The sequence below is a fragment of the Heloderma suspectum genome, chromosome 2 (assembly GCF_057233095.1).
Source record: "Heloderma suspectum isolate Gila_16-S chromosome 2, 16-S_ref, whole genome shotgun sequence".
NCBI classification, from domain to species: domain Eukaryota; kingdom Metazoa; phylum Chordata; class Lepidosauria; order Squamata; family Helodermatidae; genus Heloderma; species Heloderma suspectum.
The window spans coordinates 94,537,313-94,564,419 of record NC_139459.1 but is presented as its reverse complement, the minus strand read 5'-3'; the positions used below and the strand labels follow the sequence as shown (position 1 = coordinate 94,564,419).

The window sequence follows — 27,107 nt, the reverse complement described above, 5'->3', positions numbered from 1 at the left end:
AGATAAGAGTAATTTTAAAAACTGATAAGAAAAATAAGGCATCAGAGTGCAAGTGCGCACACGTGCGTGCGCACGCACACACACTCTTGATATTTGGATATCAGTGGTAAATTGGCAGATACTTTGAAGATGCTTATCTGTCTAGACCACCCTTCCCCAACCTGGCACCTTGCAGATGTGTTGGGCTACAACTCCCATCATCCGCAGCCAGCATATCCATTGCTGGTGCGAGCCATGGATGATGGAACTGTAGTCCAACACATCTGAAGGGCATCCAGGTTGGGGAAGGTTGACCTAGGCATTCAATTGTTGTAGTTTTTAATAGTGATGCGTTCATAGGGGGAATGAAAGTCCTCAGTAAGGTCAACATCCAGAGGTCTGCGTGATGGACTTTGCATTACCTGCAGTAGACTGGAATTTCCATTTTCAGAAAGCACGCGTATATGCTCCACCCCACGTCACAGTGTAGCAAAATGCTTCTGAAACTCAGGTATATCTCCAAAGCAGTTTGTCATCAGACAGGCAGATTTCTGAATCAATACTACTTGCCTTTTCTATGGGGCCTGAATACAAGCTAGAGCCAGAATTTTGCTCCATTTACTCGAATGAATGCAATTTTATGTTCTTTGTGCTTGTTAATTAACCTAACTAGGGGGTTAAATTAACTGCTGTGTTCTAGGGGGGATGAGGTGGTTCCAATTTACCTTACATGACCTCACATTAGCACCTTCGTCGTATCAGCCAAATTCCTAAGAAAGCATACCTTTGGGGGGGAGTTTCAATGTTTAGAGACTAGATGTTGGGAAAGCTGAAACTTGGTATCCCAGTTAGATCTCTCCCCCACCCCACCCATGCCCAATATATAGGAGTCCTACTACCCTTTAACTTAGTCAGTGGTTGATACTATTGATTTTCTGGGTATTTTAGAATAGATTTAGTTCCAGTGGTAAGGCTGGAACAACATGATAGTCAGCTAATCGATTTACTAAGCGTGCAATCCTATGCATGCTTAGACAGAATAAAGCCCTGCAATTCCCAGCATGCCCTAGCCAGCCATGCTGAAGAAACCATGGCTGGTTGGGGCATGCTGGGAATTATAGGACTTTTTTTTTTTGTCTAAACATGCATAGGATTGCACCCTTAGTAACTCTCTGGGGTTTAGGGTAAGAAAAACTCTCCAAAGGGCACAAGGGATGTCATTCAAAAAAGACTGCAGAGAGGCTTTTTCAAGCTATTATCTGTAAACCCCTACATGTGATGATGTTACATGGATTTTAAAAACTTTTTCTGAACTGTTCCACAAGCAGAGGCCTAGATTTCCAACCAAAACCATTCCTAGTTTCAGCTCCATAATAACAAGCATAAAGAAAAAAAAACACATTTTCTCTATTTAATCATTGGCCATGTTGGCTGGGGAAAATGGGAGTTGCAGTCCAACACATCTGGAGGCTGGTGGCTCTGATGTCAGTGGAGCAGTGAATCCACTCCGGGTTTCAGTCAGAACCAGTCAAAACTCTAAAGGAGCTATCCAGCTCTAAATGAGCTATACAAACTTCACACCTGGGATAGCTCCTTTAGACTTCTGACTGGGTCTGACTGAAACCCAGAGCAGATTCACAGCCCACTGACATCGGAGCCACCAGCCTCCACTGTCTGGAGGGCACCATACTGGGGAAGGTGGCTATAAGGGATCTTAATCTCCAAAATAACATCTCCTTTGCCTTGACCCAGTTGCTCTTTTGCTGACTTATTGTGGTATTAATCAATAAGCTATTACATGCATCTTCTCTCCCCACCACAGCCTTGTCCTATTTTTTTTATTTATTATTAAATTTATTAATTGCCCATCTGGCTGGTCACCCAGCCACTCTGGGCGATGTACAGCATATAATGAAACAGTTTAAAACAATAAAATTCTACAATAAAAACGTTTTCTAAAATACCCTAACCCACCCCAAATGCCCCCAAGGAGTAACTATTAACGTTCTCCACCCAAAAAGCCCCCAAGGAGATAGAAAAAGCGTTGACCTTCATACATTTCACACTGAAGGGGAAAATAATGCAGAGAAATGGTTCACACAGGAGGCCAGAGGCACTGAAGTCAGAATCCTGCCACTAATTTTGTTAAGAGGAGAAACCACTTCTAGAATATTAGTGCTATAAGCATTCTCACCTCCTTCTTGATTTTATGCTCTGCAGCCTGTACCCTCTGGTCCATCTCCTCTTCTAGTTCACCAAGCTGCATTGCTGCTTTATCTTGTGCTCTAAAAAGTAAATGTTCGCAGAAAACTATCTTAAATTTTAACAGTAATCGGGGAAAATGCATAGCTTGTTCCACCCCAAAACTAAACAAACGGATCAAAATGTTCCAAGTTGGACATCTGAAGGTGAATGAACTTCACATTTACATCTCCACATTAAAGACACCTGTTTCTCAGAATTCAAAATAAAGCAATTCAATACTGCCAGCACAGGAAGTACCAAGTTACATGGATATGTCAGGCCAAACACACATGCAGAATTGTGTGTGGGTTTTCTGTGCACCACTGTTAAGAGGCCTTTTCTATTCCTCATGGAAGCACGAGGAAAGCCAATCTGTGAAGAGTTCTGCGCTCGCAACACCAGTTGCTCAATCTCCTCAGAGCACATGAACTAGCCTGCATGTTACATGATCTGTGGTGGCCACATGATGGTTTGAAAACCTATCTATCCTAACTCCCCCTCTAATAGCAAACTCAGCTGGTGAGCACCAACAGGCCTGTAGCCAAAATGGGACCACTGAGAAACAAAGAGGGAGGGAGGTATCAGTATGTTCAGGGCAACCCTGTGCACACACACACAGAAAGTCTTTAGGGAAAAATACCTAAGGGGAGGAAAAATCTCCTGTTAGAAACTAGATTTTCCTGTGGAATCATGGGATTTCATTTCTCTCTCCCCACCACCTGTCCCAAATTTCCTGAGGTAAGTGACCACAAAAAGGTTGAACATCCTGGACCTAAAAACATTGCTTCAGAACAGGGAATAATGGATATACACATCCTCCAAGATAAGCAATCAAAATCTCAAGCATATTTCAACAATCATGTGGGCCTGGATGTCATACCATTTTAATCATTCTGACCCACCTTTAATAAACAGTCTAGAACAGTAACCATTTGCTTTCCATCTGTGTGCTTTGCTTTGTTTTTTAAGGTTTGTATTGCAAGGCACTTCTGATAGGACGTTAAAAAATTACAACAGTCATGGTGCCTTAAGTGAGGAATATGACTGCAGAGAAAGTAACCAAAAATGAGCACAGCATGCTAACAGGATGTCAGGGTGCTAATATGCCCTGCCCCTTAGGTCATGAGCATTACTGTCCATTTATTTCAGGGCCAAACTAGACATTGTCTTTATTACATAGCATACAGTTACATGAGGGCTTTTTTCTTACACAAAACTAAGAGTAGGGGACCCCGATCTGAATCAAGACCCTAGCACAGAGGTAAGGGGCTTTAACCCTTTGCCTCTGCTTTGGTCCCAATCCAGACCAGGTGGGTGGGTGGGCTAAGCCTAAATTTACATATGGGGAGAAAAAACCCATTCAGTTCAATGGGAGTTTTTCTTCCTATGCAAATGGCAGGCATCGGCCCCCTGATCTGGTTCGAGACCACTGCAGTGGGCAAAGGTTTAAAACAGGCTTCCCCAACCTGGTGCCCTCCAGATGTGCTGGACTACAAATCCCAGCATCCCCCAGGCAACCACACTGACTGAGGCATGCTGGGAGATATAGTTCAACACATCTGGAGGGCAAAAGGGTGGAGAAGGCTACCTTAAAGCCTTTCTACCTACCCCATCAGCACCCCCCCCAAGGGTCATGATCTGGCTTTAGCCCCCTGCACTTCTGTATAAGAAGGAAACCTACTCACATAGCCATATGCTACATATTAAAGGAAACACAGGGCTTGGGTCTCAGTATGGATTGGCATAGCAAAGAATAGTGCCTTGTGCCCTGTACAGAGATTCCAAGGCAACAGATAGTTAATTCTGACATCTCACACCCACAATTCTCATCCAACTGAGGGTGGAACTGGATGCATGAACATTAACAGATGTTGCCATTAACAACAACATGTGACTTTAAGCAACACCATGTACTGCAGGCAGAAGTGGTAATTGTTTAACTGCAGAGTACAAAACAATTGACTACCTTTTTACAGCTATGGCTAAATTTTCCATTTCTGTACTCTGAAGTTTGATCTCTCGAATGAAGTTCTTAATAACATGTTCATAAGGTTGAATTAATCGTGGTTCCACTATATTGATGTTCTGATACAGAACGCTGACCTGGTCTTGCCTGGAAAGAGAGATATTAAACAAATATTGCAGATTAATTCACAGATAATAGTGAGATGTCAGTAAAATGGACAAAGGAAAAACACTTTTATTCAATTTTTACAGATTAATCTTTTTTATCCACAAATTCTAATTTTGAAATTAACCTTAAGAAACTTCAACTGTATTCTGTTTTGACATCAACTCAAGAAATATCCAGGCACTGTCGAAACAGTAAGACAAAATTTTAAAAGCAAATTTATTTATAATACTTCTATACTGTCTTATATAGTAAAATCTCTAAGCGGTTCACACTAAAATACATATATAAAGTATAAAAACATAACAAAAACAATATAAAACAAAAACAATTTTTAAAACATTGCAGCAAACAAAACAATAAAACAAACACAGAGCGGTGTCATGGGCCCTTACAGGTCAGGGAGAGTCTGTGTAAACAAATATGTTTTCAAAAGCCATTTGGAGCTTGCCAGTTTCTGCCTCTCAAACCACATATAGAAGAGTGTTCTAGGGGGTGGATGCCACTACTGAGAAGGCCTGCTTATGTACTATTATCTGGCAACTTTCTACTGATCGCAGAATGACCAATAAGGCCTGCTCTGAAGATCTCAGGAATCAACTGGGTGGATGTAGGGGAAGACAGTCTCAATGTAAATGAGAAAACATTTGAGAAAATTGGTCCTTAAACAGCAGTGAAACTGCATAGTAATGAATGCAAACTCTTACTACCTATGTAAAAGTAATAGAAGATGTGCGCAAAATGATAGCCTCCTTTACTTGTTAATCATGTAAAGGGTTTATGTGATTACCCAGAACTGGGGCTGTGATCCTGGCCCCATCCCCTGGATGTCCACTGAGCTGACGAAGCTTAGGCTTCCACACAACTTGGACTCCTGACTGTCTTGCGATCCTGATCACATGGAAACTTACACACAAGCAGTTCCTCACACATAATCTTCATCAGTGCAGATGTCTCTGCCCATGAATGGGCTCCCTGGTAAGCATATCAAGCAATTAACATGCAAAGGGAGCTAATATAGCAAGGATACTATATCACAGTATAATCATAGAATCATAGGGTTGGAGGGGGCCTACAAGGCCATCGAGTCCAACCCCCTGCTCAGTACAGGAATCCAAGTCAGAGCATCCCTGACAGGTGGCTGTCCAGCCTGGTCTTGAATGCCTCCAGTGTGGGAGAGTCCACTACCTCCCTAGGGAATTGGTTCCATTGTCGTAGTGCTCTAATGGTCAGGAAGTTTCTCCTGATGTTCAGCCGGAATCTGGCTTCCTGTAACTTGAGCCCATTATTCCGTGTCCTGCCCTCTGGGATGATCAAGAAGAGATCCTGGCCTTTCTCTCTGTGGCAACCTTTCAAGTACTTGAAGAGCGCTATCATATGTCCCCTCAGTCTTCTCAAGGCTAAACATGCCCAGTTCCTTCAGTCTCTCTTCATAGACCTTTGTTTCCAGTCCCCTGATCATCTTTGTTGCCCTCCTCTGAACCCTCTCCAGTTTGTCTGCATCCTTCTTAAAGTGTGGTGCCCAGAGCTGGACACAGTACTCCAGATGAGGCCTAACCAGTGCTGAGTAGAGGCGAACTAGTACTTCCCAGGATTTGGAAGCTATGCTTCTATTAATGCAGCCCAAAAGAACATTTGCCTTTTTTGCAGCCACATCACATTGTTGGCTCATATTGAGTTTGTGATCGACAACAATTCCAAGATCCTTCTCACTTGTAGTGTTGTTGAGCCACGTATTCCCCATCTTGTAACTGTGCATTTGGTTTCTTTTTCCTAGGTGCAGAACTTAGCATTTATCCCTATTAAATGTCATTTTGTTGTTTTCTGCCCAGCGCTCCAGTCTATCAAGATCACTTTGAATTTTGTTTCTGTCTTCCAAAGTATTAGCTATCCCGCCCAATTTTGTGGCATCTCCAAATTTGATCAGCATTCCCTGCACCTCCTCCTCCAAGTCATTAATAAAAATGTTGAAGAGCACCAGACCCAGGACTGAGCCCTGTGGTACCCTGCTCGTTACCTCTCCCCAGTTTGAGAAGATCCCATTGATAAGCACTCTTTGAGTCCAATTCTGTAGCCAACTGTGGATCCACCAGATTGTTGTTCCATCTAGCCCACTTTGAGCTAGTTTGCTCATCAGGATATCATGGGGCACTTTGTCGAAAGCTTTGCTGAAGTCGAGGTATATGATGTCTACAGCATTCCCACGGTCCACAAGGGAGGTGACTTGATCAAAAAATGAGATCAGATTCGTCTGGCAGGATTTGTTCTTGACAAACCCATGTTGGTTTCGAGTAATCACTGCATTGTTTTCAAGGTGCTTACAGATGGATTGCTTTATCATCTCCTCCAGAATTTTCCCAGGGACTGATGTCAGACCGACTTGTCTGTAGTTCCCAGGTTCCTCCTTTTTACCCTTTTTGAAGACAGGGACATTAGCCCTCCTCCAGTCATCTGGCACTTCACCCGTCCTCTGATTTCTCAAAGAGAATAGACAGCAGTTCTGAGAGTTCTTCTGCCAGTTCCTTTATTACTCTAGGGTGCAGTTCATCTGGCCCTGGAGATTTGAACTCATTCAAAGTAATTAGGTGTTCCTTGACCTATCGATCTCAAGCTGCAATCCTGCCCCTTCAGCCTGTACTTCGCCTTTGCCAGGGGGCTCATAGATCCTCTTTTGGGAGAAGACTGAGCCAAAGTAGGAATTGAGCACCTCTGCCTTTTCTTTGTCAGCTGTTATCATTTTGCCATCCTTATTTAATAGGTGAACCACCTTTTCTTTCCTCTGTCTTTTACTATGCATGTAGCTGAAGAAAGTCTTTTTGTTGCTTTTAGCATCGCTCGCTAACCTCAGGTCGTTCTCAGCTTTAGCCTTCCTGTCGCCATCCCTGCAATTCTGTGCTACCTGCCTGTACTCTTCCTTTGTTACTTGGCCTTCTTTCCACTTCCTGTATGTGTCCTTTTTTGTTTTCAGGTCATCTCTAAGCTTTTTGTGAAGCCACACTGGCTTCTTCTGTTGTATTCCACCTTTTCTTCTTTATGGAATTGTTTGTAATTGTGCCTTGAGAATTTTCTTTTTTAAAAGCTCCCACCCATCTTGGACTCCTTTTCTCGTTAGAGTCGCTTGCCATGGGACCTTAATTATCATTGTTCTGAGTTTATCAAAATCGGCTTTCCTAAAATCCAGGGTATGCGCTTGACTACGCTCAGCTTTTGCTTCCCTTAGAGCCAAGAATACAAGTATAACATGGTTGCTTTCCCCCACAGTTCCTGTAACTGCTACTTTATCCACTAAGTCATCTCTGTTAGTTAGGATCAAGTCAAGGACAGCCAATCCTCTAGTTCCTTCATCTACTTTCTGTAAGAGGAAGTTATCCTCCACACATGTCAGGAATTTCCTGGACGGACCATATTTTGCAGAATTTGTCTCCCAACAAATATCGGGGAAATTGAAGTCCCCCATTACTACTACATCATGCTTCCTTGAAACATTGGCTATTTGCTTTTCAAAAGTTTCATCCTCGTCTTCTCCTTGATTGGGTGGCCGGTAGTAGACTCTGACCACCAGGTTCCTTTTATTCTTTGCTCCATTTATTTTGATCCAGATGCACCTGATGGGGCTACCAAGCTCATCCTCCTGTATTTCTGTGCAGAGATATGTATTTTTCACATATAGCGCAACCCCACCTCCCTTTCTGTTCCTCCTGTTCTTTTTGAACAAGTTATATCCTTCAATTGCTGTATTCCAGTCATGAGAGTCATCCCACCCTCAGTTACACCTATCAAGTCATAATTTCCCTCTTGTATTAAGAGTTCAAGTTCGTTCTGTTTGTTTCCCATACTCTGGGCATTAGTATATAGACATCGAAGACCATGTGCTTCATAGTCTGGCTTTTTTCCTACATGTTTCTGAAGACTATTATTGGGCGCTATTAGAGCTGTTCTCTCCGTTGCGGTGCATGAGCCTTTGTCCATTGTTACCTCCAACTTTACATTTTCCTTCCCTGTAGGATTCAGTTTAAAGCCCTCCTGATGACGTTCTTCATGCTGTGGCCAAACACATTCTTCCCAGCCTTTGTGAGCTGCAACCCATCCTTTGCCAACAGCCCATCCTCCAGAAAGTATAGTCCATGGTCCCAGAATCCAAATCTCTCATGCCGGCACCACCTTCGTAGCCAGTCAGTCACCTGGAGTATTTTTCTTTCCCTTTCTATCCCTCTTCTAACTACTGGAAGGATGGATGAGAAAACTATCTGGGCCCAACGTTCTTTCCTTCTCAAAGCTTCAAAGTCTGATGTGATTTCTTCATAGCTCCGCTTGACGGTATCACTTGTTCCCACATGTATGAGAAGAAAGGGATACCTGCCAGTGGGCTTTATGAGTGAAGGCAACCTTTCAGTCATGTCTCTAATCCATCCTCCCAGGAGACAACACACCTGGTAAGTCCACGGGTCTTCACGACATACTTGGGTTTCGATCCCACGCAGAAAGGATCCCACTACTACTACACTTCTCTTCTTGTTGTAGGCCTGGGTTTCATCGCCTCTGCTTGACTGACCTTCAGCCTCTTGCTCACTCTCATGCAGGCTCCCCTGTAATTCTTCCTCTGCAGCCTGTCCTCCAGTCTCATCCTCAAGTACCTGGAATTGGTTCCATAGCAACATTGCTTCCACTGGTGCAGAAAGGCATCCAGTTCTTCTTCTCCTGTCACCCTTTTCTAAGGAATATCCTCTACTGCATTTTTCCTTACCTCAGCATTTCCCTCTTCTGCCTCAGCTTGCTGTTGCTCTTCAAGCTTCTGTTCTTCACTGTGCTGCTGTAGTTCCACCGTTCTGTCCAAGAACTCTTCGTGTTCTCTTATTCCCAAGGGGGGTCAACAGTTGCCGCTCCAGTCCACTTACTTTTTCTTCCAGCAGTGTGATCAACTTGCACTTATTGCAGGTGTAGACTGCAACTTGCACTTGTTCTCAGGCAAGAAAACAAACATTGCACACACCTTACAGGTCACCACCACTGGAGAGTCTTGTCCTTCCATAGCCTCTTTTCCCTTTTTGTGTCTAGCTTTCTGACTGTTCTAGACTAGCCTGTGCCTGTTCCTCTACTCAGTAGAGGTTAAAAGCAGAGTCCCACTGGTGTGGAAGAGTGTGTTACAAGACAAATTAAAAAATAAAACATCAGGGGCCTCCCCTTTGACCTCCCTTGCTGAATTCCCCTGGCCAACTCCTGTTTGCTCCCCGTTTGCTCGCTCTCTGGGAGCTTGCTTGCTTCTGTAGTCCCTGGACCAGCTTCCTCTGCACTGCTCTGCTGGGAGGCGGGAAACAGACTGAAACTTCCTGCCCACAGCTGCTGGGAGTACTCAGGCCACACACCCCCAATTCAGTTGGAGCTATATACTCAGCAACATAATACAATGCATTTTTAAACCCTCATGGGGGGGCTGGAATTTTGGGATGAAAATGAGTGGGCTTAACCACCCCCAACCCCTGGAGCGCCATGGTCCCAATCCAAACCAGAACGGTGCATGCTTACTCTGGAGTAAATAAACTTACATGATAGCTAGAACTTTTAGTTTAGCCCTATTATTCCTATTGGAATAGTTAAAGACAGAGCTACAGAACTGCAGCCAAAATACTCACTGGAAAGAAATGGGTGGGGGGAGAGTTATGGCAAATTAAGAAGGTTATAGAGCTCAGGACAAAAAAAAAGCAGTAACAAGTCATATGTTTATAAGATCAGAACATCTCCAGTTTTCAGACTAACATAGGGGCAGCTGTGTTAGTCTTTAAGGTGACATAGGAGTCTCTTGTTTTTGCTGCAACAGACTAACAGACTGATTATTGCATAAGCTTTCATGGACCAGTGCCCACTTTATCAGATGCATGAAGTGTTATCCTCAGTTGGCAGGTGGATATATGGGCTTAGAGAAAAAAGTGTAAACAATGGGGCCAAATGACCATGAAACGCAAGAGGTAGTCTGAGACAATTCTATCTAAAGCTCAAATGTACGTAAGGTAAGTACAGTGACAATTCACAACAGAAGTGGTGATATAACAGAATCATACTAGTTCTATGTTAATTAACACCTACAGTGGGAGAGGAAACCATTGTCTTTATTCAAGCCTAAACAAATAGAATCAAATTTCTTGATAAATTTTAATTCAGCAATTTCACGCTGTAGTTTCCCTTTGAAGTTCCTTTGTTTTAGAATGGCATCTTTCAGGTCAGCAGCAGAGTGTCCTGGAAGACTGAAATGTTCTCCCACTGGTTTCTGAATGTGGCCATCTTTGATGTCAGATTTGTGTCCATTTATCCTGTTGCGTAGAGATTGACCTGTTTGTCCTATGTAGACACTAGAAGAGCATTGTTGACAGGTGACAGTATATATTACATTGGGGAATGAGCAGGGGAATGACCTCTGATAGTTAGGCTGATATGTCTTATAATATATTGTCTGAGTGGATACAGGAAGCGTTGGCATCTGGATTGGTGTCCATGTTATATGGCCTCTTGACATGTTTCTGAACATTTGGAATAATCATAATAATGTGTGCCAATGCCTGGTTCCACACCCCACCATGCACAGTAGGTTAAGGCCAAACTACACGTTCATGTTGGGGTAGTTATGCCTATTTAAAAAAAAAAAAAAACTTTTGTGTAAGCATGTGCAGTCCCTATCTGGATTGGGACCATGGTGCTCTGGGAGGGGAGGATTTAAGTTTCCCTCCACCACTTTTCCCCTAAAATTCCACACAACTGTGGGGAGGGGGGTTAAAAGGGGGGGGAGTCTACACTGGAATCAATGGAGGCTTTTTTTACCTCACCCCCTCCTGGGGGGAGGCTTGGAATTTCAGAAGAAATACAGGTAGCAGGAGGAAGCTTAAACCCTCCACTCCCAGAGCATCACGGTCCTAATCCAGATCAGAACCGCATGCACTTACACAAAATTAAAGAAAAATAGGCACAACTACAGCAACATGATTGACAGAATGTGTCATTCAGCTCTTACTGGAGATATTAACTCTTAATGAATTTTAGCCCTATAAGGGGCACTGAACACCCTTAAATATTATTTCCAACAAGCAAGGCAAGAAGATAAGCATTTTTTAAAAATCTATTCATTATTACCCTTTTCCCTTTTTCTTTTACAACAACATACATAATCATCATCATGGGCGCGATCCAGTCTAATTAGTGGAGCCATGAAACTCGGCCTCAGAGATACAATGGCTTGCATAAGTCCAGTGCAATGTGAAGCAGAGATTTGAAGGATAGAAATGAATTTAGATAATGGTGACATGTGGAGCTGTTGTTGTTTTAAAAAATGGGGACTTCTCTGTTTCTGCCATCTGCTGCCTGACACTTCAAGCCACTTTGCGGTCCAAAGCTTTTCAAGATTTTCTCAAAGGGAGGCTATAGGTTATGTTTATAAAAAGGCAGCTGTCATAATGGCACCTGGCATGCATAAAAGATGTGCAGGATGCAACCAGAAGAGGTGCGTGCAACCTGCAGGCCATTTGTTACCCATCCTATAGTTACACCCCAACTCAGCTTCATGCTCTTGCATTGGGGAGCTAATACAGACACCACACCACGTCCCCTTCCATCAGCACGCTTTGTAAAACTATATCCTCAGAAGTCTGGAAGCCAGCCGGGTCCTGTATTTTGACAGTGCTGCTTTTTTTTCCTATCCTCAAGTACGTCACTGCTGCTGTTCCTGGAGATTTTTCGGCTTCAAAAGATTAAACAAACAAGAAACCTGAATGAAGGAAGGTGGAGAGATCGGCTTGCCTTCACCCCGCTTCTCTGGCTCTGCCTGCCGCTCTCCGCTCGGAAAGAGTTGCTGCTGTCATGAACATATGGCAGCAGTTGTGGGGTTTTGGTCAGGTTATTTGATCTCAGAATCTCAATATGGTTTCGTTGTTCCTCCCTGGCCTAGTTCCGGCTGTCAAGAGCGAGATTCAGCAGATTCCAGCGGCCGACATTTACGCAATGCTAGTCAGGCGCAAGAAGTGAGAAATCACACCACAGGCAAGAAAGGCGGTGCAACACCCAAGGGGAGCGCCTGTCGTCGCAAGGAGAGGATGGTTTCTTTTAAATTAAAGATGACAGCGGGGGACGGGGGACGCACCTGAAGGCTTAATCCAACAAGTCTGCATGAGATGTAAAATTAAAAACAGAAGTCTGCACTGACACACACACACTCCGCCAGAGCCATTTTGAAAACAGAGAAGCATTAAACATTCCGTTTGAAAGCTGGTGGCACATTTGGTCTTGCAAAAACTACAATCTTTATACGTTCACCAATTACAGTGATTTGTACAAAACAGAAGGACAGTTGCATTCTGCAGCCTATGAAAAGGGAACTCAGTTTTTCAAGTCGATGTATTTGATTTTGGAGTGCGGCATGTCTAGCTTGGTTGCTGTATTTTATGTGGCTTTTTTGATTTTATGGTTTAATGTTTAATTCTGTATTTAACAGAGGAATTCTATAGTCCCCGGGGAAGTGTCTCAGCTACCATAGGATGGTGCAGAAGGCACAAACACAGCTATAATCTTGAGGGGAAATCTAAGTGGGGATTTCTACCCACCCACCCCTAGTCGCTGCAGAAAGCTCTGTGGCAGCTCCTCTTCTGAGACTGGGGAGGAAGAAAAGGGGGCATGATGTTGGGTGGAGAGTAGAAGGGAGAAGAGAGATGTGGATCCACTAGATCAGTGGTGGGCAACATGTGTCCCACAGGCACACCCCACAGGTCCCCAAATGCAGTTAAAAAGAATTTTGGTGTGTGAGTGTGGGGGGTGGGGTGGGGAATGCATCCATAGCAGCTACAGAACGACAAAAGGGTCAAAGTTAGCTTGTTTGCAAGTGGGGGGGGATCATGGTTAAAACTGATACTTAGTTTGTGTTTGGTTTGACAGTACTTGAAAGAGCTACTCAAAGTATGGACTGTATCCAATGTTATTCCTACATAGAGTAGACTCACTGAAATGAATGGGACTTGAGACAGACTAATATTGGATACAACTCTATGCCCAAAAATCAGTTTGTCTCCGTTATTAACTATCTACGTAGAGCCAGCACCTGAGGAGGCAGCGAACAGGATGTATGTCTGGAGGTAAATTCTCTTTCCCCCCCAATGGATAGTGACTTATTAGGACCCCCTGTCTAAGGGTGGCTTCATATGTTTCAATACAGCAGGGGGAAGCCAAGCCTCATCTTACTATGCTTCTTGGATAAAATACCAGCGAACTGACCCGACTTTGCACAGGTTGGAATAGCCCTTAGTTTAATACAGCAAAGTCTTCAGTCAAGCGTACGCAGCTGAACACACTGTGTCCACCCAATGTGAGTGAAGCTACACCCACTGGCACCCCTCAACATGCTCCCTGCCATAGTGCACCCCTATAGCCCCCTGAGGGAGGAATCTGTCCACTCCATTCTGCTGAGGGGGACTTCCCCACAGCAGGGAGGAGGGAATAGCCATATAACCTTGCCCCTGGAACCCTCCCTCCTTCAAACTGTATTGGCTGCAAAGCTCTGCGCTGGTTAGGGAAGTCTGCCACCTAGTGAATGAAGACGGTCCTGCAGGCTTCAAACACACCAACACATTTAAATGAATTAAAATTTAAAAATGAATTTTTAAAAGAAAATACGCCCAAGCTGCGCACGCGCACACACACACACACCCAGGGGCCCACTTAGTGCCAAGTTTCAGGTCCCTAGGCGCTGACAGACAGACAATCCTCTTTTATTATTATAGATGAAAATACATTTCTGAGTGAACTGTACAGGCTTATCACAAGAAGTGTGATAAGAAGCAGCACAATTCACCAGCATTTAACCTCCATGGCATTATGAGAAGCTGCTTCCCCTCACTTTTGCCGTATGTTTCCAAAACACTGAAAGGTAGCTAGAGGGGGTTGGGGCTCTGGTGGAGTAACCCACCAGGGAAAATGATTGAGAGAGCAATCCTATGGTCCCTGGGTGAGCTTGCCAGAGACCATAGGACAGCTTGGAAAACCCCTCCAAGGTCAGAGACACTGCTCCAACTTCGGAAGGGGGAGTCAGAGATTGGACCTCAGTCCTTTCCGCCTCGCAGCCAGTGCAAAGAGAACCGTCCCAGCTGCCTCTCCGAGGCCAGAAAAAGCAATCCTGGAGGAGGAAAGGGGTGCTCTGGTCTGTGTGTGGGGGGGAGGAAACCAGAGAGGCCAGGATATGAATTATCCTGAGCTTCCTCCAGCCTCCTTCCCTTCCCTTCCCCTCCAAAGTGCCCTCGCTAGATGGGCTGAAAAGCCCATCTAGTGAAAATCAGGGAAGACAGAATATGGGGAAGTGAAGATCACCTCCACTTCTCCTCCCGCCCTGCTGGCTTCAGCCCAGCAGGGCATACCAAACTTGGAAGCTTCCAAGTTCTGGGACTTCTGAGCAGTGAGGGCAGAATCAATAGGATTGCATCCTGAATTAATGAGGCATCCATTTGGCAACTACACTGCTGTTGCCAAGACTGCACTCTCCAACCCCACCCCTGACATCTGTGCACCTCCTAGCCCGCCCCCCATCCATTTATTGAGTGGAATGTCAACAAGGTGGGGATTTGTTTTTAGCTCATCTGCAAAAAAGTTTAGCTCATCTGCAAATTTAAAAAATCAATACATGAATCAACATCTAAAATTCACAGAATCAACTTAGTAAAATATATTTAGTCGGATGACACGATATCAGTTCAGATATCTGTCGATCTCCATCTGGACCAGACCGGCTTGTGCCAAGCATGCCAAGCAGCTAATTTTGTCCTATTTCTCTAGTTCTCACAGCCGTTTCATCTGGACCGTCGTTCCGTCTGAAGCAATGCATGAGAACTGCATTTCAGACAGTGGAATCAAACCACGTGGTTGTGTGCTGACGCCAAACAAAGCAATTGCAATTTGCTCTACCACCCAATTGAGACAAAGTAGCTGGACCGCATTCAAAGTCTATAACAAACACTGTATCCATGGCACTGAGATAAGGGAGACAGATGCCTCCACGAACTCTCCCTGCACTCATCTCATTCCGTCACCTACACAGCAGCCCTAAAGCAGCATGGTGGACCCAACATACGCCTGAGTGGCCTTAGCTTTGCAGCCACCATCTCTGCAAAATGTCACTTCAGAGAGACAGCATTTGGCCTAAATGGGGCGCATCAGATAGTAGGGCAAACGAAGGATTCACTTCCAAGCTTAAAAGACTAGGGTGGTCAGGTGTCCTACTTACCAGTCCTCTACTTGAAGGGCTGTTCAGTGCAAGTCCCATTTAAAGATTAAAGAACCCTAAGAAGGGAGATGACAGGGAAGTCACCCATCAAAAGTTAGCCCCTGGATCAGCCTTCCCCATTATAGTGTGAAGTTTTGTATTTCTCTATATGTATATATATGTATGTGTGTGTATATGAACGCATATTCAAATATTATGCAAATATATGTTCTCTTTTTTTCCTCTTTTTTGGCAATGTGTAAGTGGCCACCCTAAAGAAGACAGATCTATTTCACTAACTTTTCTGGTTAACTTGTTTTAAAAATAATCCTGCCCCCAGCACTGTTCAGTGTATATGTGAGGACAGCAAACATAATGACTTTTTAATAGCCAAGACTTCCATTTATGCAGTCTGTTGGCTCTTCAATCTTTTTTTTAAAAAATAATAGTTTACTGCAGTACTCTTTGTCAAGAGTGAACAAATTAACAGCCTAAGAGTGCAATCCTATGCATATTTAGACAGGAAAAAGTCCTACAACTCCCAGTATGCCTGGCTGGGGCATGCTGAGAGTTCTAGGACGTTTTCTGTCTGCACATGCATAGAATTAAAAGGTCCTGATCATCTTGCCTATTCTGTAGTCAACTGTAATCTACATTCACTTAAGACTTTGAACAATATTGGAGATTGTGATTCAATAAAGTAAAGGCCTTTGGCTACGCTGACTGCGGATGATGGGAGTTGTAGTAGGACACATCCAAAGAGCACCAGGTTGGGGAAGGCCAGCTTACAGAAATCTGAATTATTCACTTCTTAGAACTTTGCAGATGCCATATCCACACGTCTGCTTTAGCACTAACCTATGCTAGAAAGATGGTACAAGCGGCATGGGCCAAAGCTGTTCCTTGCCCTACAAAGCACCACACACACTATGCACAGCCAAGTCGTTCTCTTTCAAGTGACTGATAAGAGATCAGTCTGCACCGTGTAGCTTGTCTGGACTGACTGCAAACCAGCATGCACACCCCAAACCTGCAATAATCCCTATGAGAACTTGCCACCAGTATGATATGTGGGAGTGAGTTCACAAGGGAACCCTGGCAGGGGGAAAAGCAGCACAGAGACAAAGTTGTGGAAATGCAGTCAGTGGGAGGGAGGGCTAATCGTGTAGGCCATCACATGCCTCCTGAAAATGGCTCCCTCCTGAAATGTTCCCTAAACAGAGTTTTAATATAAATGTTTGCATGTAATCTGTAGTTGGGCCTTAAGGAAGCCCTATTAACTACCTTAAGCCTTAGGAACAAGCTGGGCTTTCAATCTAAATAATAAACTGTACACATGCATAACGAAGATTAATTAAAAGACCTGCAGTTAAATCTCTCCAGAAAGCTTTACAGTCCTTTATTCAGATGTAAGTCCCACTGTGTCCATTGGGCCTTACTCCATAGTTACGTGTGCTTAGGATTGAAGCCTCTGTTTAAATTCAGTTTCCTTGCTTACTAAAACAGACACAAGTAAAAATGAACATTAGCTTTCAGCATGGCCAAGGCAAGCCTGCTGTTGCTTCAGGGCTGCAGACAAAGGGGGACCCCCTGCAATAGGGATATTGCAGGCCCCTTTCCTGAACGTTTTCATTTTTAAGAAGACTCCAACGTGGTGCCCAGGCTCTCCGCCAGGCTGCCTTCCTTTCTTGGTTTTTATTGTATTTCTTAGGATTTTTTCCAAAATTACTTTTTTTAACTGGCGGGGGGTAGTATGCGTATCCTCTCCCACCATCTTTAGCTGGGGTCAAAAGAATGATTTTGTGTTTTGGAGCTCAGACTCCCCCTCTGCCTTGTAACAGTGGCGGCTGGTGGCTCCGATATCAGTGAGCCAGTGAATCTGCTCTGGGTTTCAGTCAGAACTCTAAAGGAGCTATCCAAGGTGCTTCTGCACCTTGGATAGCTCCCTTAGAGTTCTGACTGAAACCCAGAGCAGATTCACTGCCCCACTATCGTCAGAGCCGCCAGCCTCCACTGCCTTGTAATTAGGCTCTTGGGCAAATTATTTTTCTTTTAGTCACACCAGTTTGCCTTCTGGGAAATGAGGGTTTTGTGACCAGCCATGTCTATCATGGCCGAATGGGCAAGCCCCTATGGCAGCCATTTTGTGAGACCACCCACGACCCTCACTTGAAACTCCAAATGTGCTCACCAACACAAAAAAGCTGAGGCTCCATGCTCTCGTCCTTTTACTTGTAGAGATATAAAGGAAAAGACAGACAGCAATATTGTGCCCTATTCTTCATTCAAGGAGCAAATTTGCACCGGCGTTCCAGTGCCGTGGCTGATGACTACAAAGGCACTGGGAAAACCGGCAAGCACTAGCAGCTTATTTTTTAAAGTGTATAAATATTGAATAAAGTTAAATATATTAAGCTACCTGAACAGAGGTCCAGCCTATTCTATACTGATTCACTCCCAGTGTATCCTTAGGTCCCCGTCACAACAATCCTGGCTACAGGTATTGCTTAACAGTCAATACACCAATAAAGTGCCTGCACAGCAGCATAACTTTCTGGGCTTTTTGCATCCATTTCAACCCCCTCCTGGCTGATAACCTGCATTCTTACATTTCAGGTCACTGGTGCCTCCAACACTAGGAAAAACGGTAATATAACCTCATTCTGCATAAAGAGCCATAGAGCGAGGCTCTTATTAAGCCCACTCAAAATGCCGCCAAAACCAAGGTCTTAACAAAACGTGGCCACGTGGATCAAGTTACAAGACCCGAGAGTGAAGGTGAATAAAAGTTGTTGCAGGCAGCACAGCAATCCGATGATCATTTCCCCTGTACTTTCTTGAGAAGTCAACTATAATTTGCATTTTTGTTTGAAAATTTCATATTGTAATTCCATTTGCCAAGAAGCAAGTGTCCTAAGAGAAAGAGGAGAGAGTCAAAGGTCACCTTCCTTTCTGCAATTGACCCAGCGCATTGCAGAAAGGGAGTTTCCTCTGTATAAAGCATCTGGAGGAATGAGGAAAAACTTCCTGCAACTGAACAGCCTGATTTTATAATGCCGTTGGCTATCAGCCATGACAGCTAAATGAAAACGCCATCATGTTCAGAGGCAATACAGTTCTGAAAAACAGAGAGGGCTGACGCCTTCATTCCTCACTTGTGGGATTTCCAAAATGCAGGAAGTTCCTTTATACCAGAACAAACCATTGGTCCATCTAGCTCAGTAATGTATTCATTGATTGGCAGCAGCTCTCTAGAGCAGGGGTTGACCACCTGGTGCCCTCCAGGGGTTCGATCCAGGATCTGCCTTCCACAAGAGAAAGGGGACTTCTGTGAGAGGAAGGGCTCCACTCGCGGAAGGTCCCTCTACTCAATGTGGGGGGCTTCCACCACCACATCACAGCTCAACTCCTTCAGCAGGACCTGCTAACTCTTTGTGGAACATTCTCAGGGAGTTGGAGAGGCTGCCATAGGAAGAAGTGAGTGGGGAAGTTCACTTCCACCAGCACAGTTGATCAACCACAAATCAGGATGCAACCCCAGATGTTTTGGACTACAACTCCCATTAGCCCTAGCCAGCATGGCCAATGGTTAGGGATTATGGGAGTTGTAGTCTGGAAAGCATCAGGTCGCCTACCCCTGTTCTAGAGAATCAGACAGGAGCATTTCCAAAGCCAAGCTTAGATGACACGGATTCAACCTGGTACCTTTTGCATGTGTTCTGCTACAGAGCTACAGCCTCTCCATAAAGGTGATATCTAGCTTTTGGACTTGACAGAACCTTAGTCTGATCCAGCAGGGTTCTTCTTATGTTCTTAATGAACATTATTTGATTGATCACCTGCATTTTAACTGATCAGTTCTATGGGTTGTGCTCCTGATCAACAGAGGGCTCTGAATTCAGAGACCTCCAATGATTAATTCTGAATGATACTGAAGGAAGTATGAGATCATTTTCTACACACTGTCAGAAAAAGGGCATCTTTAATGTTCCCTGTCATACCCAAGTTCAATAACACAAGAACCAAAATAGCCTCCGTTTATCAGAAACACAGCAATAATGACAGAAGAGTCCTTATGCCCATCATAGCAAATTATGTACTCAAAACAATGGGTTGAATCCAATTGTGTCATTCCACCAACAGAAGAAGTTCCATCAGCAGAACTGGGAGGAGGAGAATTATCCTCCACCCCTGCAGCCCCCATGAGCACTCAAAATCTGCACCAGAGGACTGGGAAACCCTCCGGAACAGATTTTTGACCAGTGTGTAGGGTTGCAGCAGGCAGAAGAGAAAGAGAAAGTCCCGTTGCGCTAGCGGACTTCAGCTAGCATGATGAATTTAACCCAATACATCCAATGTCCAAAAGTTAACTACATAAGTGAAAGTAAGATTTCAAATGATTATAGATGAAAACAGCTTGCTATGCATGTAGTGGTATTTCTTTAACATGACAACTGCCCCTCTGACATCTCAGGATTGGATTCTCACCAATACTTTTACCATTTGATAACTGCAGCGTTCAGACCACAGCCTGGTTGTGTGAAATGACCATCACAGCTCAGCTATCACCAACAGATCCTTGTTATCACACAAATACAGTGCCCATCCAGAAAGGCAAACATAGAATATAGTACACTCATCTCTCAAGAATCTATGACCTCATCGGATTACGCACACTGAGTATAAATCCTCATTCTGAAAGAAGGTGTGCTCTGTGCCCATAATACAGTGGTGGGCAACCTGTAACCCTCAGCCTAATTTCAAAAGCCCTCTGCAAACAATCAGTTCAGACCTCTGGCAAGAGTGATCCATCCCTCTCCCAGCAGCCCACTGGGCAGAGAGGAACAGGAAAAGAGAAAAGGGATGGCCCGCCCACTTTTGGCTTCAGCCCTGCCCATGTCTCCCCACCCCCCAAACGGATTCCCCTGAGGGAACACAACATTGGCAGAAAAGAGGCTCTCTGCCCCTAATTTAATAGATTAAATGCCAAATCCTATGCAGGCTTCCTCAGAAGTACATCCTGCTGAGTTCAATGGGAGTTAAGCTGCAATCCTATACCCAGTGAACTCAGTGGGACTTACTTCCAAGTAGACATGCCTAGGATTCCAAGTAGACATGCCTAGGGTGAGAGCCAGCGTAGTGCAGTGATGAGAGTGCTGGACTGGGAGCCGGGAGATCCGGGTTCTAGTCCCCACTCGGCCATGGAAGCTCACTGGGTGACTTTGGGCCAGTCACAGACTCTCAGCCCAACCTACCTCACAGGGTTGTTGTTGTGAGGATAAATGGAGGAGGAGGATTGTGTATGCCACCTTGGGTTCCTTGCAAGAGGAAAAAAAGGCGGGATATAAATGCAATAAAAAAAAAGGATTGCATCACTTGTCCCTGAGGTCCAAGCTGGATGGAGACTGGTGTCCATAATTGATCATTGCTGGATATAACAAATAAAATAAAAAGTGGGCTGAACAGAAACCTTGGATGTTTTGATTATTGCATCAGAAACCTATTGCTAGTCAATAACTTCATGTCAAGCACTTAAAAGAGTACCAACCTCTTCTCTCCCCTCTCTTCCCCAGTGTGTGTGTGGTATTTGCCACCCTGCTCAAGCTATTCTCTAAAATGACCACAAAGTTGCATTTCTAACTAATTTTGCTTTCCCTGGCTGTGTTTCTGCCACTGCATGGACAACATAGGAAGCAGTATATTGCACTTCAAAAAAGAGGACAAGTGTGGCATGGGATGAGTTGGTCCACCAGCAGCTGGACAATTCCGCTAGAGCTCAGAGCCATGATACATTATCCAGATAGCCAAAAGGGCACAGGTGTGAACTTCCAGACTTGTCTGAAATCGCCAAACAGCAGCTACCCTTTTCTATCCCACCTATTAAAAAAAAAAAGTCCTGCATAAACCCAACTAAAGAGGAACTGGTCTAGAAAAGGCTATCACCTGATTTATTTGTTTTTGTTCTATTTCTTTTCTTAACTGACCGTACCAAAAAAAGGGGGGAGAGGAGCGAGGGTGTTGGCAAGGGACACCATTTTAGAATGTGTGTGGCAGTCCTGTATGGATCTGGGACATTTTGAAATAATCAGTTGAGGGGGCAAGGGAAGAAAATTTCTTTGAAAGGAAAGCCTTGAAATCCAAGAAGAGTAGCTCTGTTTGCCTGAAGTAGCAAAAGAGAGAGAGAGACGGACCAGAAGCGACGTGGCACCCTGCAGGCCTGTGGTAGGAGCGCTTTCAAAGGTATGCATTGCATCATAAAAAATAGTCTCCAAGGGGCTGCTGTCATTATTATCCTTTCCCCCCAACTGCTGCCTGACTAGACGGCTGTCGCTTTTTGTCACTCCATCTACAGGTGTGATTCTTAAACTTGGACAGGGTGGCAAATATCACACACACACTGGGGAAGAGAGGAGAGAGAAGAGGTTGGTACTCTTAAGAGGTTGGTGCACAGTGAAAACCAGTGCTGTGCCATGCATGCTCGTGTGAGCAGAAAATCCACCTGGGCCAATAGTTCATTTCTGAACCTGCAGGGGCTGCCTAGAAACCACCTTCTTTAACCTAGACGCCTTCTCCCTTCGTTCCTTTAGCTAAGAACCAGTATGGAGAGGTGGTCAGACTAGGCTTGGGGAGACCCAGATTGGGGAGACTTCATGGCTGAAGTTCACGAGGCCAATAACAATCTCTCCACCTAACCTACCTCACTGGGTTGTCGTGAGGAAAAATGGGAGCAGGCAGAACTGCGACCCCCACTGCGAGCACCTTGGAAGAAAGGTGGGGCATAGATACACAACAAACAGAAAGTATAATAAATCATGGAAAGATCTGATAGGTGCATTAGAGAAGGATGGCGTAGTAGTAGAAGGTAGATTATAGCCAGTAGTAAAAGATAGATGATCTCTGAACTACAGCTGCTGCCTTGTTCCGGGCCATGCCCCTGTGTATACCTGAAGGCATGCTCAGCAGGCAGAAATTTTACAGGTACAACCGATCTCCAGGCAGTTAAAGCTTTTTAACTGGCAGCTGCGGGTGGGGGGGAGGCGGCAGCCTTACTCTGCACATGGGCAGATGCCTCTTTGTCATCATGGTCATCATCATGCACACGCTTCGGCTGACCCTGAGAACGGGTTCCAGGGCCTCTGGAGCGAAGCCCTGGCCGGCGCTTCCTTCAGCGCCTTTCTTTTCTCTGTCGCGGGAGGGAGGTCGGGGCTTTACCTGGGGATGCAGCCTGCCTCCTCCCCGAGCCGGAGCTCAAATTCCCGCCAAGCCTGGCTCGGCCCCATCGCCGAGGCCGCCGCCTCAGCCAAGGCGTCGAGGGGGTCCCCCATCGCGCCCGCCTCCTCTTCCTCCTCCGAAGGCTCCCGGCAGTCGCCCCGCCGCCGCTGCTGCTGCTGCCGCCGCCGCCGCTGAGTGGCGCCGCGGAAGGCGCGCGCGAACTCGTGGAAGGAGATGGCGCCGTCGCGGTTGGTGTCCAGGCGCTGGAAGATCGCCTCGGCCTCGGCCGGCCGCACCCGCAGCTCGGCGCAGAGCGAGCCGAAGTCGTCGCGCTCGATCCGGCCGGAGCCCTTCACGTCGCAGGCCAGGAAGAGCGAGCGCAGCCGGGACGCCTCGTCCAAGTCCACCCGCTCGCTCTCGGGGGAGCCCATCACCGGCGGGAGCGGCCGGGGCGAGCGGCCGGGACAGCTGGATCCGGGTCCGGGCCGCTCACAAGCCGAACCCACCGCCAGCCGGGGCGACACCGCCGAGCCGAGCTCCCGGCGCCCAGCCACCGGCGTTGCGCGCGGCTCGCCTGCGACGCCGCCCCTCGCCGCTCCACCCCCGGGCTCGGAAAGTTCCCCCGCGAGCGGCGCGCCGCCGAGTTCGCCGCATCCGCCCCTTGCAAACTTGAAGCTGCTTCGAGAGCTGCGTTGGGGGCCGGCGAGGGTGGCCCGCCCTGAGCGCCTCCCGGGATCAGCCCACACCGACGGAGGGCGGGAGGGGCGCCGCCGCCGCCGCCGCCGCCTTGCCTGTGATTCCGCGGGGGGGTTGCGTTCCGCGCCTTCCGAGCTTCCCTCCTCCACACGCGCGCACGCACACCTCGCCCCGCCGCGCGTGTTACTTTGCGCTCAGCCCAAAGAGCGCTAGATCCTGCAAAGGGGCGGCTTGGCGGGGAAGAGGTATAGTATTATCTTACCGAGATAACGTAGATCAACATACCTGTATATCGAAATAGGTAGCAGTTTGGGTAAAATGCAAGTCGCTCCCCGTAAGCACACTCACGTGCTTGCAGTGTGCCCAACCCATCGATTGCCTTTACAGTTGATAAACCTTTTATTTTAAATTGTATTGCCCAAATTTACAATCCGAATGCAAACTGTGGGCTGCATGTATTCAATTTTAAAATGGCCTTGGTCGGTTTTGTATTACGCAACAGCAGTAGTGGCATTCCAGACTAAAAAAAAAGTGTTCTCGGTATCATTTCTGAAATGCTCCAGGAGCTCCTTTTTGACACGGAGTGAGACCATTGATCCATCTAGCCCCGCCTTTCCCAGTGTGGTGCCCTCCAAATGTGTTTGACATCAAATCCCGTCAGCCCAAGCCAGCATGGCCAATAGGGATGATGGTAGTTGTAGTCTGAAACATCCGGAGGACACCAGGCTGGGAAAAGCTGATTTAGGCGCAATCCAATGGATGCTTAGACAGAAAAAAGCCCCTACAACTCCCAGCATTCCCCAGCCAGCCCTGGTGGCTGGGGACTGCTGGGAGTTGTAGGGGCTTTTTTGTATCTAACCACGCATAGGATTGCACCCTAACCAATGACTAGCAGCAACTTATAATAAGTTCTCAGACAGAGATCTTTTCCTGTACCGCTATAGTTCAGTGTTGGGGAACGTGTGGCTCGCCAACGGGGCCCTAGCCAGCATAGGCAACAGTAAGGGATGATGAAAGTTGCAGTCCAGTATCTGGTTGGAGGGCCACACATTCCCCATCCCTGCTTTAGTTGGATAAGTCAGGAACTGAACCTAGGACCCTGATGTGTGCTGAACCACTGAACTAATGAACTATCCAATAGGTCTCGTGCAGTGTACTGGTAAATACAGGCAACATTTGAAAACACTTTAACCTCTTTTCCATAATATAAGTGGTTCATTTATCGTAAGCCATTGTCTCTGGTCTAGACTTTTACAAGCTCAAGTAAGTGGGTGGCATCAACAAATTAAACAGTCTGACCTTTCCGCTTGCAGAACAGTGAACTCAAAATAGATCACCTGAGAATCAGGGAAAGGAAGTGGCATTTAGTTGTAGCACTGGTTTTGTGAGATTTCTGAATTTAACCCTGCTCTCACCATACTTTAACCATTGTTACTTAGATTGTGGCACCTGCAGTCAAAGAACCATTCTGTTTTTATTTCTTTTGAACAGTGTAATTTTAGAAATGAGTCTGCTGCATTAAGATTGTAGTAGAAATTACTAGCAATACATTCATAGCTATTTAAAATCACAGCCTGCCCTAATGCTTAGTATATCCCTGTTCTCAACCCTGTTGAGTCCTATCAGTTCCTTGGCTGTAAAATGGGAATAAAGAGAACTCAACAGGCTGAGGGATCGTGATATGTGAAGACCAATCTTTGCCTTGCAAGTACAAGTGCAGCATCTATCCTCTGTGACACTCTATCTCCAATACAATATGAATTAATCAATGTTTCAAAACTCACATTAGCATATTAATCCATAAACAACCCGATTAAATTATAATTCCTAAACAATTTAGGGCGCAATCCTATGCAGGTTTAGACAGAAAAAAGTCCTGCAAGCTGGCTGGAGAATGCTGGGAGTTGTAGGACTTTTTTTCTGTCTAAACCTGCATAGGTTTGCACCCTTAATCTCTAAACTGATCTGAGCAATCTATTCTATTGATATAGACACTGTGGTTATATACTATAGGGCAGGGGTCCCCAAACCCCGGGCCACGGACCAGTAGCGGTCTGTGGCCTATTAGCAACCGGGCCGCAGTAGGGGTGTGCGAAATCCCCTTACCTTGGGTCCACATCGGGGGGAGGCGATTCCCCCCCCCCCCGGAATCCTCGCTGGCTCCAGCCGCTGGAGGACTTCCGGCCACTGGGACACAAATGGCGTCCGCATAGCAGATGCCATTTGCGTCCCAGCAGCCAGAAGTCCGCCAACGAAACCACCACCCCACCCCGGTCCATGGAAAAAATTGTCTTCCACGAGACTGGTCCCTGGCACCAAAAAGGTTGGGGACTGCTGCTATAGGGGATATCGTCCTTGTTAAAGTATTGCCTAATTGGTTATTCTCCCTGCCGCTTCCTGTAATTGGGTTACTCTTAAACTTTAGAATGGATTATGTGCAATCCATTGTTTATTAGAATAGGCAAAAGTATGATGATAAACCAGCATACATACATAACACTAGTGATGGCTGTTTGAGTGGAAGACACTGATATTTATATGGAATGTTTGAAAGGAGCATTATTCTGCAGAATAATGGTACCAATTCCAAACAAGTTGCACTGGTGTTTGTGATGCCAGTTGTAGTCCTGAGACTCAGCCATTACATCTCACAAGAAAGGAGAATGGGGTATTAGGGATCAGGATCCCAAGTAGATGAGGCAGGGAGCCACACAGCCATTTCAGCTCAGGACCAGTTGATTATCTGTCCTCTGGACCATGGAAGCAGCAGAGTATTCAGCCCATGATAAAGGAACTCCAATTTTCATGGAGTGAAGGCACTAATTAAATCCAAATATTCACATTGGAGTCTTAGGGCGCAACCCTATGGAGATAGTCATCTGCCTCCAAACTCGGAGGCTGATGACTATCCAATGTAGGGTGGCCAGAGCACGGATATGATCCTCACCTCCATGCTCCAGCTGCCCTGCATTTTTGGCTAGATCGCCTGTCTATCTGGGGAGCTTCGGAGCAGGAGGGGGGATGCCACATATCGCATAGGAAGCTGCGTAATGTGGCTTTGGTGGTCTCCTCCCCTCCCCTGGGACCGCCCCCTTTTCCTCGTTTCTGAGCACAGAGATGTAGCCAGCATGGAGACAACTGCGCTGGCTACAAGGGGTAGGGGAGCATGGTTTCTGGGAGCCCAGAAACTGAAAAATCCTATGTCCCTCAGATGCAGTCTAGGAGACATAGGAATAGGATTGCTCCCTTAGAATCATAGAATTTTAGACTTGGAAGGGACTTTGGAGTTTATCTAGTATTTTATTTACTTTATCTAAAACATTTCTTGGCCACCTTTCAGGGCAACAATAAAACACACAACCACTGAGATATTAAAAGTGATAAAAACAAACACAATAAAAAACAGCAATAAAAACCAATGATAAAATGAACAACAAGAAGAGCAACAAGAGCAATCATATCAAGAGAAGGCCAAGGTAAAATAATATGTTTTCAAGGCCTTCATGAAAGCCTGCAATGATGGATCATGGCAGACCCACATGGATACTTATTCCAAAAGTGTGGGGCCACTGCAGAGAAGGCCTTCTCACATGTGGCCACCCACCTAACTGCTCTCACAGG

General features: G+C 45.7%; 1 protein-coding gene across 1 annotated transcript in view; it reads right to left on the bottom strand.

The window, feature by feature from the left end:
* Positions 1-23,463, bottom strand: part of RASEF (RAS and EF-hand domain containing) — a 53,821-nt gene extending 30,358 nt beyond the window's left edge. Inside the window, exons 1-3 of the mRNA XM_084834234.1 lie at positions 22,791-23,463; positions 4,190-4,336; positions 2,174-2,264 (exon numbers count right to left, since the gene is read on the bottom strand). Coding sequence (XP_084690360.1) covers positions 2,174-2,264; positions 4,190-4,336; positions 22,791-23,221 — 669 coding nt within the window. The 5' untranslated portion in view covers positions 23,222-23,463. The remainder of the gene's footprint in view (positions 1-2,173; positions 2,265-4,189; positions 4,337-22,790) is intronic.
* Between the last annotated feature and the right edge of the window lie 3,644 nt (positions 23,464-27,107).